At 37.1% G+C, this 20,404-nt stretch overlaps 1 protein-coding gene across 1 annotated transcript in view; it reads right to left on the bottom strand.

The window, feature by feature from the left end:
• Positions 1-470: 470 nt before the first annotated feature.
• The window catches only part of CDKL5 (cyclin dependent kinase like 5), an 87,063-nt gene continuing 67,129 nt past the window's right edge, over positions 471-20,404 (bottom strand). The window contains exons 12-17 of the mRNA XM_009276885.1: positions 18,915-19,034; positions 18,566-18,671; positions 16,223-16,346; positions 7,907-8,009; positions 2,166-2,285; positions 471-857 (exon numbers count right to left, since the gene is read on the bottom strand). Coding sequence (XP_009275160.1) covers positions 471-857; positions 2,166-2,285; positions 7,907-8,009; positions 16,223-16,346; positions 18,566-18,671; positions 18,915-19,034 — 960 coding nt within the window. The remainder of the gene's footprint in view (positions 858-2,165; positions 2,286-7,906; positions 8,010-16,222; positions 16,347-18,565; positions 18,672-18,914; positions 19,035-20,404) is intronic.

Genomic DNA, 20,404 nt, shown 5'->3' with positions numbered 1-20,404 from the left:
AAAAACAAATTTAAGACATACAATTTAACGTTAAACCCTTAACCGGGATACACTTTTATCACATAAACCCCACTGTTTTAACTAGGCAGCAAAAAATGTAGTAAGGGCATAGGTCTAGACATGAATGTTTTCACCCTTGTAAGTGCCAATGCATACCAGAAGTCTCCCAGCTTTCAGACAGAGATGTGCACCAAGCTGGAATGTAAATGAGAGAAAACGGCAATGCACTTTTCTCCCTGACCGGCACACTCTGCCTGGCATCCAGCGACATTTCTGATGACTGGTAATTCATAATTCAACTTGTTTTACTGTATAATCCCTGACTCTCACTGTGGTGCCAAACAGCATAGCCCCACATGTACATATTGCACACCTTTATAAAGCTGAAAATGCAGTCTTACCATCACCAGAATGACCACCACTCCCCTACGCTGATCTCCACCTGAACTGGCCTATTTTCTGGAGTGCAATTACAAGGCTGTCTCTTTTAAATCATTCAGATTTGGCATTCGCGATCGGTTTGTTCGGTTATACGTGTGCCCGTTCTGTCCGCTCTTGGAAGGCAGCTGATCAGAGTAGGGAGGCCCGTCACTCGCGCTCCTGTTCACCGGGGAGACGTGCCAAGTAGGTTCCAGCTGGCTTGGTATCTGCAGCGTCGGCCTGCTTTTCGGCTGAGGCTCTTGCCGCACGTTGCTGCTGCCGCTGCCGGAGCTTTGACTCATGGGGTGAATTCGCACTTCAGAAAAAGAAGCTTTGGCTGGCTGACTTGGTAAGGGCTGGAAGCGAGGCTCAGCAGGGACAGGATGATTTGAAGAGGAGAGGTGTAAGAGCTTTCGGAGAGATTTTAATGGCTGGCTCTGAAAGACACAGGGAAAAGCACTTGACCTTCTGCTCTCCATCTTATCAGACTTCCTATAACAAAACTGTCATACCCTAAACGGAACATCTTGAACTTCTTCAACAGGACTTCTTCACTTTTAATCTGCATTCATTTGGAATATTTCATTCCAAGCTATGATTACACACCTGAGAAAATCTTCTCATTACGATTCCATCTATTAGCTACCAGAAAAGACGGAATCTTTTCTACATCAGGAAAAAAAAAATTGTTCCCATCAATTATTTTAACCTTGTTTCCTATGAAAACGGAGGCGTAGACAATTGCATTAGCTGTCCATCTGTCACTACTCCTGCTATTAGCTTTAGAACCTCAGCCACATTTTATGAGGCACAGATATAGAAATACAAAGTTCCCCAAAATTTTGTGAACATCAATTAGGGGTTAGAGAGAGTCTTGAGTAATCATCTGCACTGAAATAAGGGCTGGCAGAACTCAGCAGTTAGATATTTTGTTTGCCGGCAGCTGGGTGATAAGCTGCTCTAGTCCCTCACAGCTTCTTTAACTGGTGAGCAGGCTGAAGGAAAATGGAGACATGGGGTTATTGAAATGGCTAGCAAGAGCCTGGGGAAGTCTGAGTACACAAAGTGGTATGAAAACAGCCTCATTAAATTCCACAGCTCACAGAGCGACTTGCTTCTTCAAACACTGCAGCTGCAAGGAACCCTTTTCTTCAGTTTTCAATGTTGTAACGGCAACAGAGCATGGAGCTAAAGCTTCCCCCAAACCCTGCCCCCCAAGCTGGTTTTAGAACCGGAGAAAATAAACTTGCATCAGTCCAGTGCTGTGCTCCAATAATGTAGGCTGCTTAAACTGCAGTCTGTGCCAGCTGAGGCACAGCCACACCATAACGTGGTCACGATGCTCTGGTGACCCCATCAAGTATCAAACTCTGTCAAGTAGCAGTGTGCCCTCAGGATGCATCATTCCTTGCAGAGCTAACTTGAGGACTTTTCTACAGCGCTGCATAGCTACCATAGATGTGCACTGAAACGTTGCTTGCCTCTAATACAAAAACATAACCAATATTTTGAAAGGCTCAAAGACTGACACGCGGACATTTAGTCTCTCTTCTTTTCCTTGTCATTCACATCTAGGTTTTCAAAGAATTATGCAGGACTGCAGGCACATGATTTTTCACATTCAATGAGCAGGGAATGGGGAGGTTGGGAAATAATGTCAAATGCAGTTTTGCTATTCATCAGAGAAAAAGCTGTCAAGATACCTCAGTGATGTTAAAATACAGGGAATTGATAATGCCACTTACATGAGGCTGGATTTCTGTCATCTTCTCAGGATGCCAATCCTTCTGCCTGCTGCTCTGGTGATTAGAAGAATGAATGGCTTTCTGTAATGCCAAGAGATCCTGACCATCACTGCTAGGCATCTGCAACAAAATACGAAATACTGGTTTCCTAATACATTCTTAAGAACAGCTGTAAATCTTTACCCCCAGTTAATTACAGAACGAAAGTGAAGCCCATTACTGCAGCAGAATTGCAATGACCTTTCAATATTTTTCCCCATAGTAAGAGCAAGTAGCTGTGGATATCATGCAGATTTGCTATACCCTTAGCCCTTAAAGCATTCGCATGCTGTTAGTGTTATTTGCCGTAAGAGAGCGCAGTTAAACGAGGCTTCAAAAAATAAAAAAAATAAAAAAATTGTTGAGCCTCATCTTCATTTAAAAAGCATTCCATACTGCAGTTAAGACCATGGATCAGTTCTATAAATTTGTTCCTGAGTGAAGACGACCAAAATCTCTCTACACTGATGTCTGGCTGATTTTGCCATCACAAAACCAAGAGCTTTTCCTTTCCCCATCCTTCTCCTCCTCCACAAATATCACAAACTAAAGCAAAAATTAAGAAACTCCCCAACCTTCCTCCCCCCCCAAACAAGCTGAAAATCCAACAAAATTTATGGCAGAAGGATAATTTAAAACTTATATGTAGAGTTTTCTCTCATTTCAAGAATTCTAAGCAAAAAAAGGACAGTTAAAATTTAACCTATTTTTAATGCAAGCTGTCTTTTATCATGAACAATCAGGATGAACAAAAATACAGCAGAGGCATGAGCTAAAATTTAGTTTTCAGATAATCTGTTGTTAATATTTGATTAATTAAATTTATTTTTAAAGGAGAAGTTTGCATAAAAAAAAAGTATTTCCAATATAGCTAAAAAACAAACCAGGTTATTTTTTTTCCTGATTGAATCTGAATGAGACAGTTTAATTTTAAACACACACATTTTTAAAACTATGTTCCTCCTTTAGTCTTAGTCCCAGGGCTCATTCTGTCTGGAACTGTGTATGTTACTTTTTCAGTATATCAAATACTAAAAAAAATTTTTTTGAGCACAATCTACTTCAACAGAGCTGCCAATTTTACTTAAATTTATCGAACTGGCCCAAGATACTTAACTGGCATGAAGACAAAGTGATCCCATGAATATAAAACACATGCTGCTGTAGTCAGTAAAACAAGTTTACTGGAGCATTTTACAGTGCTACTGTACTTAAAAATTAATACCATGGGTAGAGTGACTACAGGAAGCTTTTTCAAAGAAGAACTATGCTTTAAATTATTCTTTGAATTAAAAAGAGGAAAGAGGGATTTCTTGATGCTTGGATTCTCCCCGTTGGTTGAGTCTGTCTGCAATATAAGATACAAAAACTAAATGCATAGTATTTCAATTAAAGAGATCTGTCCTTACTATATTAATTCTTTTTCTTTTTTTTTTAAATTCCAACAATATATGGTATCAATCCTATAATTTGCTTCGGGAAAATACAATAGTGATTGAACGAAAAAAGCATATGGAACAAATTCAGGGAACTCAATGCATATAAAGCATGTAAAAAGAGATCAGTACACCTATTCTTATATCCATGTTCATTAGGAATGCAGAGTCTTTCAAAGCCTTTTGGAAACAACTGGTAGGTCTTGTTGACTTTACTGAGCTTTGGATCAAATCCTGTAATTCTGGCAATCATTCGTTACTTATGAGAATGACCTAAAGCGGTATGACATTTCTTATTTTTATATAAATAAAATATCAAAGATACTAACAATAATAGCAACCGGTTTCAGAATGAGCAGTTGATAGCTACCTCTGGAAGAAATAAAAGTATTCTATTTTTAACTTGTAAAAAGAGCTAGGGTCCAAGATGAATTATTTCAGTTCTGACAAAAATATGCCTTCAACAACTTCATGTATAACTGCAAGAGCACTGGCTGTTTTATTTTAATTTCTGTAATACAACCAAAGAGCAGACCAATGGATGCACAAACAACAAACAGAACTATCAAATATTAAAATTATGAATGGGACTATTTCTCCCCTGCTCAGGTATGAACAAGCACAGGACACATATGCTGTGTCTAGCATTATTCTGCCTACCAAAAGAAAACTTTGTAATACAGTTTAATGATTATATGACTACAGAGAACAATGGGTGCACTACCAAAAGCGAGGGTTTTCAAACAGCTTTCTCAGCTTCTCGATTCCATGCAGATGAAAGACAGAGTCACTAATTAGCATCACTTATTTAGGAACTTTATGGTCAGGAGAATTTCCTGTTTGAAGTTCAGTAAATTGAAAAGGAATCAAAGCATCACTAGGAGAAACGCTCACCAGCAACTGCTTTTTCCAAAGCAGGTAATTTCTTCAGACCCATAGCTTGCAATATGTGCCAAAATCTGCAAAACTCGGGCTCCTCTGAAGATAGTGCCTATTGACACTGTGCACAACCCTCGTGGATATCAAATTGTTTGGTGGCAGATGACAGAAAAAACTGTGACTCTAGCAATCCTCAAAACCTTTTGCTACCTTACTAAAAGACTCCAAACGATGAAAAGGAGAATGGGTAAGAACAGCTCTGCAAAACCAATATTGCAAAGAATTCCCGTAGCAGGCAGTAGCGATTATTACCCGACAAGGAACTACACCTGGAGAACTCTAGGGAGAATGATTAATGGGAACAACTCTGCAGGAGGAAGTGTCAGGAATTGGGATCAGTTCTGGGCTACCAGAGATTTTGAGAATGACATTATTAAGAAGATCTCTTCAATCCAATTTCAGATACCTTTTATGACTCTTATGACAATCACCAGCAAAATGAGACTTGCCAAAGGATATCAGAAGTAAATAGTAGCTAGTGGATGCGGTATTATCACTCTCTTAACAAACTCTAATTCTATGACATGCTTCTCAGCAGTGTGACAGTTCTCCGGTCTAGTTTGTTATTTGCTGCAGAAAGTCTGTGTCGGAGTAAGTAAGTGGAATTACGTACTTCTAGGACTCTATAAGAATTATAAGCCTCAGAAAAATACTTGTGTAGTCACAAGCTATAAGTTAGATTCTTAATATGAATTCATAGAAAACATTATTCATGTAGTTGAAGAGCTAATATTACAGTGCTGTTAACCGCTTTTACTACTGAAGTCAAACTCGGTGCTGAACTGAAGGTAATCATTTCTGCTTGTGCTGGAAGATCCTAATGAACATCCCAATGTTTGTTAGGTGGCTGTCCTCAACTAACAGATGAAAAAGAACAAAGAACAGTGTCTGAACCAGAGACTTGTACACACATCGGTGGGTACAGTCTTGTCCCTAGATACTGTCCTGTTAAACAGCTCTAAGTAGAAATGAGAAGAGGTTTTTCAGTCTCTGGTTGGGTCCAAAAATCAAGTTGATGTCAGCAAGTTTCTAGCTGAAGATGCAAGGGTTTTGTCACTATCTTATTTCACTAATTTATTCATTTTCCTGTGAGATACTAGCTCTAACTAGCCAACATAATTTTCCCTTATGCAAAACCTCTCTCTCCCCCCCTCCCCCTCTATCCTTCTTCTTAAGAGTGAGAAGAAACAGGAGTAAGGATTATGTGTAACTCTGTCCTGTCTTGTAATAAGTCATGTTTTCGGTAGCTATGGATCAAGGTACTTGTGATTTAAATGTTTTGGAAAGTGCTGGATTTTGAGATGCAGCACAACCCCGTCTATATTTCCTTTACACAGTTTAATCTGGAAGTAGTTGATACACCGTTTATCAGCTGGGCTTTTAAAGTGTTCCTTGCTATCATGTCTGAAGGGCTGGAATCAGAGTAGACTAGAACTCCATATTTAACACCTTTTTTTTTTTGTGGAAAATGCATCACTGGAATCAATGGCCGTAGGTGTGCTATCCTTTCATGGACGTTTTGATATCAAATAATCCCAGAGTTATAATCTAGACATTTTGTTCAGTTGAGTAACGCAAATAATCATATTTGAACTGGGTACAGGTATCAGGAGGAGAGGTAGATGCCACTGCTCTAAAACCTGCCCAGCAGGAAGGCAAGGTGCTTTTTTGAGTGCTAGTTAACACACACACACGCACATGTTCCATACAGTTAAAAAAACCCCAACAAACCAAACCAAAAAAACCAACGCCTGATAATCACGCCTCTCCTCCAATTTTCAACAGATCAGCCCTCCATCAACACCCAGAGCATGTCACCACCCTCTATGACAGTAGATATTTTGATTTAATTACTCCCCTTCGCCCTGTGGTACCATTAACTTCTGAAGCCAATTTAACTGTAAGGAGTGAGTGTGATTTACTGCATTCTGAGAACCTTCAAAACTATAACTGCAGTTACGCTTATAGAAACATTGCAGCTTGATTTTTGAATAGCATTGAGTTCTTAAACAAAACAAAACCCACAATATGGGGAATTAAAGTAAGCTCCTCTGAAAAGCAGGGTGTACATTACTGTTGGAGATGACGATCCCTCTGCTAGATAAAACGCAGTTTGATTTTCAGATTCCAGATCAAGTCTGAAATTTATCCTCTTATTTGTACACTGAGAGCATCTGACAATACCAATATCAAATAAGGAATTACTGTTACTAACAGGTTAACAATAAAGTCACATTTTAGTGAAAAGCCCATCATAAAAAAAGAAAAAGTTGGGTAGAATTCTTAGTTTTACTACCCAGATCTCATTACACAGAAAAATGAAATGTAAGAATGAAGCACATAGAAAAGAACAGGTAACAGAAAAGGACAAACGTTTATTTATGAAACTATTTTGCATGTAAGATTTTGTAACATACTACCATACTAATAAAAAAATATGAAATGTTCAGAAGTTCTGCTTCTGGTGGCCTGTTTGAGAATTGCAAGACCACACTTGTACTAGCCATAATTCAAGATAAAGTACCTGCAGCTTTAAAATTTTGTAAAACAAGCTTTATGTAAATGAAATTTTAAATACTTTACTGTTTCCAGAACTGTCATCCGAGAATGAGATGAGATGATGTTTAAGTTACTTCAGTTCTTAGGGAGATTTTCATTATAAAACTTTGTGAAATGTTAATATACCACTGCTCTCTGATAAAAGAAAGTTGTTTCTCCCTCCCACAAACTAGATGAAAATATAAAAATGTATAAAAGACACCAAAGGCTTATACCAAAATAACAAAAGCCACAATCCCTTCCCCCAACAAACGTTAAGAATGGTTAAGACACATCATCCTTATTCCAGCCACAGGATGCAGCAAGACGACGGAGGCTGTTATCAAGACACTGCCATGAAAAAGACTGGAAAGAATTCTCATTTATAACAGTCTGATCTCCTCCTAATGGGTGTCTGAAATTATTCAAGCTCTGAGGACACTCAATAATGCATTTGCTATTCTTGGAATGGTATCACCATATCCTGCAAAAGAATTCGGTGCAACATCAGCTTAAAACTTGCATCAAAACTGGCTCTCAAAGGGTCTGAATGAAAACAAAGATGCACAGGACTAGTAGGTGAAGAAATATTTGAAAAGGCAGGTAAATAAACCCTGAATAGGGAAAGAATCTGACTTTCATATAGCAAAAAGAGAACATAAAAGAACAAATAGTAACCTGTGGGCATGATCACAAATAATACAAAGGTACTGTACTAATCTAGCATATTAAAATAGTATAATTAAAAACTGATAAACATATTTTCTTTTAGAAATACTGTATACTTACGGTTTGAGATTTCTTCTTTTTCTTTTTTACTGCCCTGAAAAAACCTTGCTTTTCCTTCTCCTTGAGCTGATCTGAGTGACTGTTAAGGTTTTCAGGACTTTTCCTAAACATGAAATAAGGTATTGTAAGACAGATTTTATTTTGATATTATGTAAATTCTGTGCAATAGTGAGATCTTATGCCAAAGAATGCAAATTATTGATTAAAGCAAAAAGATTCTTAATATTTTAGCATTCGTTGGTTCAAGGGTTACTACACAGATACCAGATAAATAGTCTTATTAAATGGGATAGGAGAAACACAGTGTTAGGGTAAAATGTTTAGCTCAAACCAGTGAATAGTTATTTAGGGAAAAGGAAAGCATGCATGTCTTTTTTTTTTTTTTTTTTAAGCCAGAATTTAACATTCAAACCAAAATATCACATACGAGGTCTTTTAGAAAAATGAAAATTGTATCTGAGAGAACGTACAAATGGTGATGAGGTACAAAAGCACAGGTCCAGTTTATCCATTGCTTGCTGGAGAGCCAGGAGTTGCAAAGTTCACCAGAGAGAACCAATTTCAATCGAACTTCCTGACCTTTGCTGACACGGTTCCAAATTTATCACCGGGGAAGCTGGGGATCTACTGTTGTCCATTTCAACTTAAAAACTTCAGTTAGTTTGTTATGTGTGGGTGAGACAGTGCTGGCAAAAGAAGATGACCCGAAAGTGGAACAGGTGACTTGCCTGAAGATTAAATTTCCACCTTTTAACTTGTCTACACAGCTGAATTAACTACAGCTGATAAATAGCATGTTACTTCAAGTATACACAGTAAACTATGTATGTAAAGTACTGATATGGAGTAAAAAGATGGTTTACGTAGGACATTGGTGAGACATAACTGAATGCAGTTCTAGTGCCCTTTAAAATAATTTGAAAATTGGAAATGGTGCAGGAAAGTGTCACAGAAATAATTTCAGAGATAGAAAGAATGGCCTACATCAAAAGACTCAGAGATTTAAATCTCTTTAGTATGTCAAAAACCACAGCCAAACCAGCCCCAACATTTAGTTTCCTCGATTGCGGCGCACAAGTACTTATCCAGGAAGAAATCACAGCGTACTAGAAGGGTCTTTAAAGTAAAGGGTAAAGACATAACAAGAACAAGTAGGTGGACGATGAACCTAGAGAAGTCATATTAGAAATAAGGCACTGATTTTAACAATGAGAATCATTAACTGCCAGAACAAACTCCTTAGTGAAGAAACGGATTTCCCATCTTTGACATTTCAAATCAGGACTGCATGCTCTTCTGGGAGATACACATTAGTGAGGTATGCTACTGGGCCTGGACCCCAGAGAACGGATGACATTTAATGGCAACTAACGTACAGAAAATCATATTGGGGGATTTAATAGTCCTTTTTCAGTCTTAAGTTGTACAAAAACAAAAAAGAAATTATTCCATTGCCTTGATGAAAAACCTAAAGGAAAGCCACAGTTCCAAGGGCTCTGGATGACAAACAGGAGCTGCTTTTCTTGGAGTAACTGTAATGTAGCAACACTTAGCTGTCTGCTATAGTTATCTTTGGCTTCTAATTCTGGCTTTAAATGCTATGCTATCAGCTGGTGATTCAGCTGCTACTACATGCCAAGCTGACATTTTTTTCCAAGCAAATGTGAAACACATAATTGGGGTAGGAATCACTGGAGTCATCCTCCTTATTGATGAGTATCTTCACTCTGATAAGTGGTTTCACCAATTCCTCAATTTCTACACAAAACCACCTCAAGCTTGAAATGCTACCTGGTTCTAAATAGAAATGCATGCAGTGCTTAAATGCTGTAATAAAGTGCAATTGTTGAGTAAGAGAATGGGCTTAGAAGAAAGATTTCTAGGCAGAGAAGATGGTGGAAGTTTTCCTAATTTAGATTTTTGGAACTTACATCCAGATCCAGGAAACACATCCAGGTGCACAACAACACAGATTTAATGTGAAAATTACAATGCTACAGGAAAAATCTCTGGTTTAATATAATTATTAGATTTATAACACATATTTTAAATATACTGGATTGCTAAGGATTCCTGTTTTGGTCACGTCCCTGTATTTGGTACCACTGCGTAACAGCAATAAGGCAGTCTTGTATTAGTCACTTAAAGCACCAAGGAGAAAGCCCGAGAGTAAAGACTACTGACAGTTTACAGATTCGGTGAACTCACGAGACTGACTTAACACAGACAAAACACCTACCAAATTATTTACTAAATGATTTTTACTTAATTTGTTAGAAGAGTTGGAGGAAAGCACGCACCCCAAGTATCCTGCTTGTACTCTGAAAGTCGTGAACGGGGCTGAGAATCTTCCGAGCCTTTCCCCAAGGGAGCTACTGTGCATCCGCATCCGCAAACATACCCCAAACCACAGCCCCAGTACAAATTACCAACCCAGTGGCTATGTTGCCTGCTGAGGAACCAGTGTCAGATCAGAAGGAAGTCCCCATGTGGTTACCATACACCGTCCTTGAAAATTTTTCAATGTCTGGCTATGTTTTTTTTGTTCCGAAGTCTATTCCAAAATGGAGACACTGTATTTTTAAAGGTGAACTTAGTCTTCAGAATAAAGCTTGGGACAATTTTTGCCAGACTTTTAGACATAGATTCACTCATGTGTAAATACTTTTCTTTGGCCCAGTGAACCTGGACAAGAAAACTGCTCCCTACAGCAGGTGAGCAGAGAGGAGAAAAGTGAAACTCTGCACCATCATTTCCTCTTTATGACTATAGTGACCAGATAGAGGAGAAAAGTAAGGGGCCGAGACCTCTGCTCATTTTCAATTGTTGCTTACCCAAAAGCCAGTGGTTTTACACCGACTGGTTTATGTCATTAACTCCTATGACTCATATTGCAGTACAGTTGTCTGAAAAAGCATTGACCTTGAAAAGCAACTGCTTCAAAACACATGCTCATTATGTGAAGAGAGTGAACATATATAGCATTATAGCAGGAAGCTTCAACACCAGGATTTTGTACTGAGTAAAAATAGAGCAGAACATTTTCATCGATGAGATGAAACACTGGGATATTTTAGGCATCCCAAAAGATGATTTTCAGAGAATGGACAGTACAGGAAAAAATTAGGGTTATCAGAAAAAAAATCTGTATGTTATAGTCACTCAACACTAAACTCTTATGATGTAACTGCAAGTATCTTGGTATTTTGCATAAAGCTTCAGCTCTTGAAAGCAAACAGTTACACCAGAATCTGTTACGCAGTGTCTTTTACTAGCAAGTAAGACTAGCCCTAGAGAAGAGTTCCCACTCAGAGAGATCACCCTCAGGCAGAAACAAAAGGCAAAACGTGCTGTTCTTTGTTATTTTATCTTTGTGTGCCTTTTGCATGCTTAGGACATATAATGTAGATCACATCGGTTATTCTGGTCTGAGACATTTGGAAAAGGCATAGGTATAAACAGAAATTCTGTGATTATCACTAGCATTTATTGCCCCTGGGCAGGAAAGGTATCCAACTTCATGCAGGTACAATGAGGTGTAGCAGCAAATGTGCATGGGGCAAGGAAGCTGATGTGCTTTAAATATCAACTAAAAAGAATAAATATGAAGCATGCCGCATTCATGCTGCCATAGATAGATTCGTATTGCAGGCAGCTCGTTTTGGAAGGCAATTCCTCATGCTTCTTTCAGTTATTCTTTAGCAACCCTAATCTCAGCAGGCAGCCTGGCTTGGAAATCCTCTTTAACTGCCGGTACACTACTCCCTTTACTGAACCGCTCACAATTACACGAGTAAGGATTTCGGTCTAATGGAGGAGTTACTGAAATGTCTGAAGTTTTCTTCAGAAGATAAATGAACAAACACTAATTCTCCAAGTTAGCTTTTGGTTTTGCTTAAAACCCTTGGCAGCTATAGAGTTACCATAAACGAAGGCAAGAAAGTGTCAGAAACTAGTGAAGCACCTCAAATAGATGGTTTACTTAAGGTGAAAATCTCAATCGCACAAGCCCATAGTAAAACTTCTTGGTCTAAAAGCCTGGCATTGAAAGCTTAAAAATCAGAGGACAAATCTGAACTTTGCTTGGAGCTGCAAAATTTTTTTTTTCACGTGGAAAAGAAGGATTTATTAACTGGAATAAACCCCAGAATATATGCAGAATACCACCCAGAAGCCACTAAAGCTACTAGATCACCTGAAGTGATGGCATCACTTAAAGTATACATATATATGTATATGTACACACATACGTTTTACACACACCCCCACCCCCCTGCTGGTATCATTCAACATTAGTAACCATAAAAATTTGGAAGTGGTTGGTTACATAAACTTATAAAGCATATACTTCAGTATGCTTATTTTTTGGACAGAATATCGATGACTGCAAATTCTGGAAAGCTTCCTTGCAATAACTTGACCGCATCATCTAATTTTTAGTACAAAAGGAAAACACTAATGAGTGGGGAAGGGTCAGGGAAGAGGCACTGGTTGCTAAAAGAGACTGGTAAGGGAGGCTCAGATGTTGCCAAATAGATGAATAAAGCAAACATATTGGATGACAATGCATATGCAAGAGTCTTGTGCAGGAAGCGTCAGAGGGAAAGCTATACCATTAGGAAGGTAAACATCTTCAAGCTATGCAGAGCAGATTCCTAAAGCCTCAACCAGGGTAACACACGCAGGTGAGTTTTAAGCTTGCAAGTTACAAGTTTGTAATTTGCTGGTATTTTTTTTACAAATTCAAGAATTCTGTACATGAACTGGAAAGTATTTACAATGCAGCAACAGTTGTACTGCAGACACAGCTGAACAAGCTTTAAACTAGCTTGCTCAGGTATGGTAACCTTCTAGTTTCAAGAACATTAAGTGTGACTACACTGTTACACTGATACAGCGATATTATAGCCACTCATGTCATGTTTACAAAATACTGTATTATTTTGGAGTCTTGAAAATTAATGGTAGATAGATAATTGTAAGCCTTTGACACTCCTAAGAGTAGGATGATCTTTTTTTTGTTCTTTTCTTGAATGACAGTTTGATATTATATATATTTCCTCTTTTTGTTATTTTTGCAGGAAGGTATGACACATGCTAGAGAAGATATGACAAGCTGTTTGTCATAGAATAAATACATTTAAATGGACACAGAAGGTCTAAGCAACAAAGCTTTCCAGAAGCCCCCAGATATCTTGTAAGCAATCCATGTAAACACTTCCAATATGATGTGAGATAAAGTACTGCATGCTGGAGTTTATTCCAAGGAGATATTTAGAACTATAACAACTGTAAAGATAACTTCGGCCAACATTTTGGCATACTGGCAGAACAAGGTTAAGCATCTTGCCTATACCTACTGATTTTGTCCAGCTTCAGGCAAAGCTTGTACAAGTGAAAGAGAATAAAACATCTACTCTTGTATCAAAAAGGAAAAATTGAGCAAGTTCAAGATCATTTACAGGAAATTAAACTCCGGCAAAGAAAATATTTTCTAGATGGATGAAAAATTTGCCTTTTTTCAAGTCAAGTTGTCTACAGTTCAGAAACGATCTAGTAATTGAAGAGTAAAACCTGATGACAAAAGTCGAGTTTATAACATCTTTATTTTTAAAGAGGCAGGACAGTGGGGACAGAGTGAAGAAATGCACACAAAGACAAGGGAACATCTGTGACAATTCAGTCTAGCAAACATTCACAAAATCTTTGACAGAAGAAAGGCAACACAGAGCAATAGTATGAGAGAAGCAATATTTTACAGTAGTGGCAAGTCCAGGTGGAATACATGTCACTCATAATTTGAGATGAATTGTCATGTACCAGTTACGTAGGTCAGTCAAACATCAAATATTTACTTCATCATAAAATTGATGTAAGCAGAATCACATTCCATTAGAGCTTTCAACATTTTCATAAGCGTTCACACAACTTCTATACAGAAAATTAAGTAGAGGAACATAGACTCTACATCACTCAGGAATCTGATTAAGCTGCATTTATGGCACAGAACAATTTTGCAACAACATTAGACCATTGCCAGGACAACTTGCACAGAGTTAACAAGTAGAGCTGGGCAGGAAACATTTCAGGAAAATAGGGAGTAGGAAAAGCAAAGAGAAATGCATGCCAAAATAGCAGTAACTTGGTGTTGCGGGTACTGCCATTCCTCCCATTTCACAAGAAGAAACGCTTACTCTTCTGTGGATTCTTCTCTCAAAGGAGCTGTTCCACTTTGTGAAAATATTTAAGTACATTAATTGGAGCAAGGACTTAAATCTAACTGTCTCAAAGTTAATGAAGGGCTTTATTCACTAGGCCATATTCAGCATCTCTGTGGTCCTTTCACTATTTCAACAAGATGAAACAGTTTCAAGAGAATATATTGCAGGAAACAGGGAAAGTGGATTCTTCTCTCAAAGGAGCTGTTCCACTTTGTGAAAATATTTAAGTACATTAATTGGAGCAAGGACTTAAATCTAACTGTCTCAAAGTTAATGAAGGGCTTTATTCACTAGGCCATATTCAGCATCTCTGTGGTCCTTTCACTATTTCAACAAGATGAAACAGCTTCAAGAGAATATATTGAAGGAAACAGAGAATGTGCTTCAGAATAACCTCTAACTTCTGGTTCAGGGCATTCACTTGTTAGATCTAAGATCTTGGTTCAAGCCTCTGGTTTAAATAACGAAGAACAAAGGCCCTGCACTTGAGTTCCTCACATTCCAAAAAATAATGCTGACCCCAGAATATTTGGTTTTTTAAGTGTATCTCTGGTTTTGACTGACAGTTCCATCCTGGAGCTGAAGAATCTTCCCAATAAAAGGTTAGTGGATATCAGTCTGTTCCTCTGAAAAGTTTTGGTTTTGATAATTTGGCATTGTAAGCAAAAAAACACTTAGTCAAAAAATTCCCAACCAGCTCTAACAACATAAGCTATTATTTCAGTTCAGAGTTAAAATAACATTACATGTTTCTTTGCAGTGACCACATAATAAAAGGTAATATATTGCCAAATGATATATAAAGCAAAACAAGATTCCAGTTGGCTTATGTTATATGCAAGATAGAAAGATTCAGATATGAAGGACAATAAAATATGTAAAAGGGTTCAACAGTAGGAATAAATACCTTCTTTAGCCACATAAGTCACAACATAAGTACCACCTTTTTACATAAATGACCGGATTCCTCAGCTAACTTCTACAAAATGGATGTAGGTGGAGCTACTGAAGGACAGGAAGCAGACTCTAGTGAATCAGAGCAGGTGACAAGGGTTCTGGAGTAAACAACTTCTATTACTGACATGGGTATACAACCTGAACACAAGCTGAAATACCAGTTGTTTCCCTCCGCCACCCCCTTTCTTTTTTAAGCAGATAATTCACAGGATGTTCATGTGAAAACACATTAAGTCAACAAACCACTGAAACAGTTCTTTAGATAGCATGATTTTATCGCACTTTCAGAGAGCAGTGTTTCAGATTGTGGTACGAAGCATAGTTGAACCATGTGAAAGCATACAGTCCATTCCTCCCACCAATCCTTTGAAGCTCCATTTGCTTATTTTTATTCAGTGTGCTTTATTGTGATTGAACAAAGTGGAAGATTAAGAGTATTTTAGAGCTGAACAGCTCTCAGAGCAACAAAATTAAGATATTTCCCTTTAAGTCCTGCAAAGCTATGCATATGCTGTCATTCTATTAGCATAATTATAGTTAATTGTTCTATGTTATATAATGGAGCCATGTGATGCTTTTAATCTTTTAAAATCAATATACACCATTAAGATGTTGCTTAGTCCATTTTCCCATAGAACGTACTCATTTCCTTCTGTGGCGCGTAAGCAAAAAGAGCAGCAGTCCCCATTGTAGGGTGAATATTATATTCTTCATTAATACAGTCCTATTTTAGATATGGAAACATGCATTTTGATATTTTTTCCATTTGTCTGACAATTCATGCTTCTGGAATCCACAGATGAAGCTATGGCCTTGCTATCCATACTATATGCACACAAGCACTTTGTATTATCTTTAACCGAAGATTGATAGTGGAAAAAAAAAATCAGGAAAGACTGGACAAAAGTATATAATCTTTAACGCATTCAGTGTGATGGTGTAATGAAGTATTTCTTGTTGCTCAACGGGGGACAGCAAACACGCAATGCTATGTCAGTATAGTCAGAGGAAGCAACTAAGCATGTATATTGTCATTGCAAATTTTGAAAAAAAGTGTTTGTTTTTTTTTTTTCCCCTCCTGTTAAAAATCCCTTTTTTTCCTGCCATTCTCTACACATCTGTGTAAATAACAACTCACCAGGTGTCAAAGGTGGTTTGTCTCTTTGAGTGGTTTGCCACCGTGCTGCTGTCTGCTGGTAACACAGAGGCTCTGTTTGACACATTGTTTTCTACGTACGTACTCTCTGGACGCGGAGATGGAACTGGACAGAGAAATAGCAAACAAGGTATTCTGAGCTCTGCCAAAAATCACATCTTTCAGTCGTCTGCTTCCTCTCTACCTCTTTTACAGAAACAAGACAGTGAAGACACAGTTGTACTTTATGTATGACTGGAAAAAAGCATACTTTTTTTACAGTTTGGAAAGCTATTGTTTTGTGATACTTGCAAGGTAATATTAGTTGTAAAATGAGACCACCATCAGAACTTGGGTAAGCAGGGGAGCCACAAGTGCCATCGATATTTAAAATCAGGAAATAGAATAAAAGGTTGGAATACTGTTATTAAAGACACAAAATACTACAGTTCACACTTTGTCGTCACTTAGACCTTAAAAAAAAAAAATAGTACCCTGAAAAAAATTACTTTGGATTTTAATATAACTAAGAGACTACTCACTAAAAATGAAAGGATCAAAATCAGATACTATATATTTTTCAAACAGACATACCGTGGTTTTGAAAACAGGTTATTAGAATTACGAATATCACCAGAAATACCTGCGCTGGATTAAAAATTTATCAGGCACTAGTTGCAGCATTACTGCAGCATCACACTATACTATTTATCAAAATTGAATCCGTAAGTTTTTGTTCAAGCTGTAGTAGAAAAATGCATGCTAATAATCTTTGTATTAAGTCAGTACTTAACGTGGTTTTGAAAACAGGTTATTAGAATTACGAATATCACCAGAAATACCTGCGCTGGATTAAAAATTTATCAGGCACTAGTTGCAGCATTACTGCAGCATCACACTATACTATTTATCAAAATTGAATCCGTAAGTTTTTGTTCAAGCTGTAGTAGAAAAATGCATGCTAATAATCTTTGTATTAAGTCAGTACTTAAGAATTGCACAAATATGAATTTACTTTTTTCATAGTAACTTTTTCTTTCAATAGGTTTTGCATATACTATTATCTATACATTATTTAAATATAGTATCATTTTTCCAATGCAATAATTAAGTCTGTGAACTAAAATATATTCGTTGCATAGATATAATTAGAGAGGAAGAAACCTCTAGCTTATAATAAGGAATTGAATGCAACCCCAGACCTAGCTTCCATAGCACATGACTTATGGAAAATCATTCTTCCTTGGAACTTCTGTTTCACTATGTATAAAAAAAGAAGTATAATCCATGTCCAATTTTAGGAGTGTTTTAAGGATTAATAAAAGCAATTCAGGATTGAGGATTCTTAAGGATTCTCTGTTGCATGGGCTACAAAACCTTACACTCAAAAGCATTGCTCAAAACAGGACAAGCTTTAATATTGTTCACAGGTTTTAAAATTGCAATGGGACACTTGCAAGGATTGGCAGATTTTAACATGTCTAGATCAGGTTATCAACCTTAAGAGGATCAGAGGGAGATTTGTGACTCTACTTAAGGTTATTAGGTGACTCATAATCGAATTTTAGCTGATTGGGACTTCTTAAGGTTCAAGGGAGCCCCACAAGCCTCCTAACACTTGTAGGACAGTAATTAGCTTCTTATCATCCTTGTCTTTTTCAAAAGGATTACCCAGGTTTAGCCATGAGGCAGCTGCTCAGAAATCACCGTCTTTTGTGTACCGTAACTGAACAATATCTATCTGTGTGTGTATATACACACACATATATATGCACATACACAGTCCTGTGTTATTATTTATTCCGAACTGGGATTATGTAAGTGTGCTTTTGCTTGTAGGAAACCCTGATCTTTAGTAAGTCTGAACAAAAGAAATGTATATAGGTTTCGAGCAATGAAAAACTAGCATTACAGTTCCATGCACCACAGTATCTGAAATAGATCAGTAGGTATAGCAGCGTGTTATAACTACAAAGGTGTTTAGATATAATGTTAGTAAGAATTTAAAATACGAATTAAAAACATTAATGAACTGTTTACTCTGGTAATACTAACTTATTTTGTTCAACTCCCCCTGATAAATTATCTTGTGCTTTACAAGGTACTGCACCGAGTATACTTTTCAATCAAACTGAGTTATCATCTGCAAACAGATAATATGATACTAATACAGTTACTGCATACAACCTAGCAGGTCAAACCAGTCTCTGAAAGTGGGGTAACAATTCTTTTTCCAGTAAACTTTTTTAGTTGTTCATGTTAGTTCTCTGTATACATTTCCACTAATTAATTTATATTCCACGTCAAAATTCTTGTTTAATTTTGAAAGATCCACCATGAAATTACCTCTGTAAAAGCTGCCAACTCTTCTTGGAACAGGGTCATTATAAAGAATTCTATTTTCCTTAGTAGATGCTCCATCTTCTGTGTGTGGATCATGATATGCTCCACCCTAAACAAAAGAGCAATCAACTATTTAAAATGAAAGACTATAAACTGATTTGCAGTTTTTAACCAACATACATAAGCAAGAAACCCCGAACTTAACCACATACAATTTTCCTCTCATGTTATTAATAACTGCCAATGTCAAATCGCAGACTACGTAATCAATAATTATTTGGTTTTGCTGCTTGCTTGCTTTTTCCAAAATGGCATTAACAAAATTTTGCGTCTTAGTTGTAATTTTAAAGACGTGAGCATGATTCAGACTCTCAGATTTTTGCTGTGAATGAAATGCAGTTGTAACATCTCTGGAGGAATCTTTTACTGGAGACCTTGTTAAATTAATTTCTGATGGAATCTGGTCACTCTGCTACTGGCAAATTTTAAAAAGCAAACAGGAAATGCATATAATTTGTGATAATTGCAACACCAAAGCACTATCTCTTATCAGCTGTTATACAGTAGTACCTACAGGTACCAACACTCACAAAATTCACTGTACGCACAATAAGAGGTAGTCCCTGAACTAAGAAACCTATAAGCTAAATAGTTAAGTCAGATAGGATAGCAAAAAGAATATCATTACCTCTAATTTATTTTCCTGAATACAGTACTTCCTGGAAGGTACTTTGAGCAAAAGCTTAAGTACGCCCTTACAAACATCCATATACATGTAATTTGCCACCAAATATGACTTAACTCCGCTCTTAAATGAACCAGATGCTGCAATTTTTCCCACAGTATGGACCGACCAGATAAAATTCAATACTCTCTACAAGACCCCACAGGAAACTGTACTGAAACCCGCATATGAATTTACATCTAAATGTCCAAGAAGAACAAAGGTTAAAAAACCCAAAAACACAAAAACCCCAACCAGAATTAAAAACTGGGATTTCAATTCACTGTACGAGTGGTTTGCAAAATCTATAATTTATTTTGCTTTTTATGAATGAAGATCGGCCCCCCCTGCCACAGATAAAAACCCCTGAAACTGTGCCAAGATGAGAAATGGAGCTAAACCAATGCTTTGAATCACAGTCTGATTTTTCTAAAATTTACAAGAGGCTGAAGCATTTCATTAATTTAAATACTTGTGTAAGATACCACTTCTTTGTCAGCAGTTGTTACAAATATGAGACAGTAACAGCAACTTGTACTTGATTTTCTTCTGCTTGCCCCCTTTTGTGTATGTTTAATTTAAAATAAAAAAGAACCCTTAAAACAAAAGTGTTGTACTGAAGCTTGAAAAGCCCCAAAACTAACACTGAATGCAAGTTTTTTTTTCTTTTTTCTTTTTTTTTTTTTTTTAAGTAAGATTTAAAGCCTGGCAAACAAAGAATGTTTTTCTTTAAAAAGACTTGGTAGAGCTAAAGAGAAAATCAATGAGAAACTAGAAACAGGGAAGTGAGGAAACTTCACAAAATATGAGCAGAGAGAGAGAAGCAGTAGAAATGAAAAAAAGCAGTAGAACTGAATGAAAAAAAAAATCGGAAAACAATAAAGAATCTTTGAGAAAACTTATGTTATCCCTGATTTTTTTAGTTCAGAAATCCTGAAGGAAGTTAAATTTTCTGATTTCTAATGCAGAATGGGGGTGTGTGTGGGTGTGGGGGTGTGTGTAAGGATACAAAGGAGCCAAAGAATGACTTCTTTGTGAAAAAGCCTTTATGAGGCATAAGAAAGAAGATTGACAATTTAATTCTGATTTGTTATTGAAAGTAATATAAACAAACAAAA

This window comes from Aptenodytes forsteri, unplaced genomic scaffold, assembly GCF_000699145.1.
Source record: "Aptenodytes forsteri isolate BGI_AS27 unplaced genomic scaffold, ASM69914v1 Scaffold273, whole genome shotgun sequence".
Classification (NCBI taxonomy): Eukaryota; Metazoa; Chordata; class Aves; order Sphenisciformes; family Spheniscidae; genus Aptenodytes; species Aptenodytes forsteri.
Note: the sequence above shows the minus strand (reverse complement) of the source record. Positions and strands in the feature narration are given on the sequence as shown.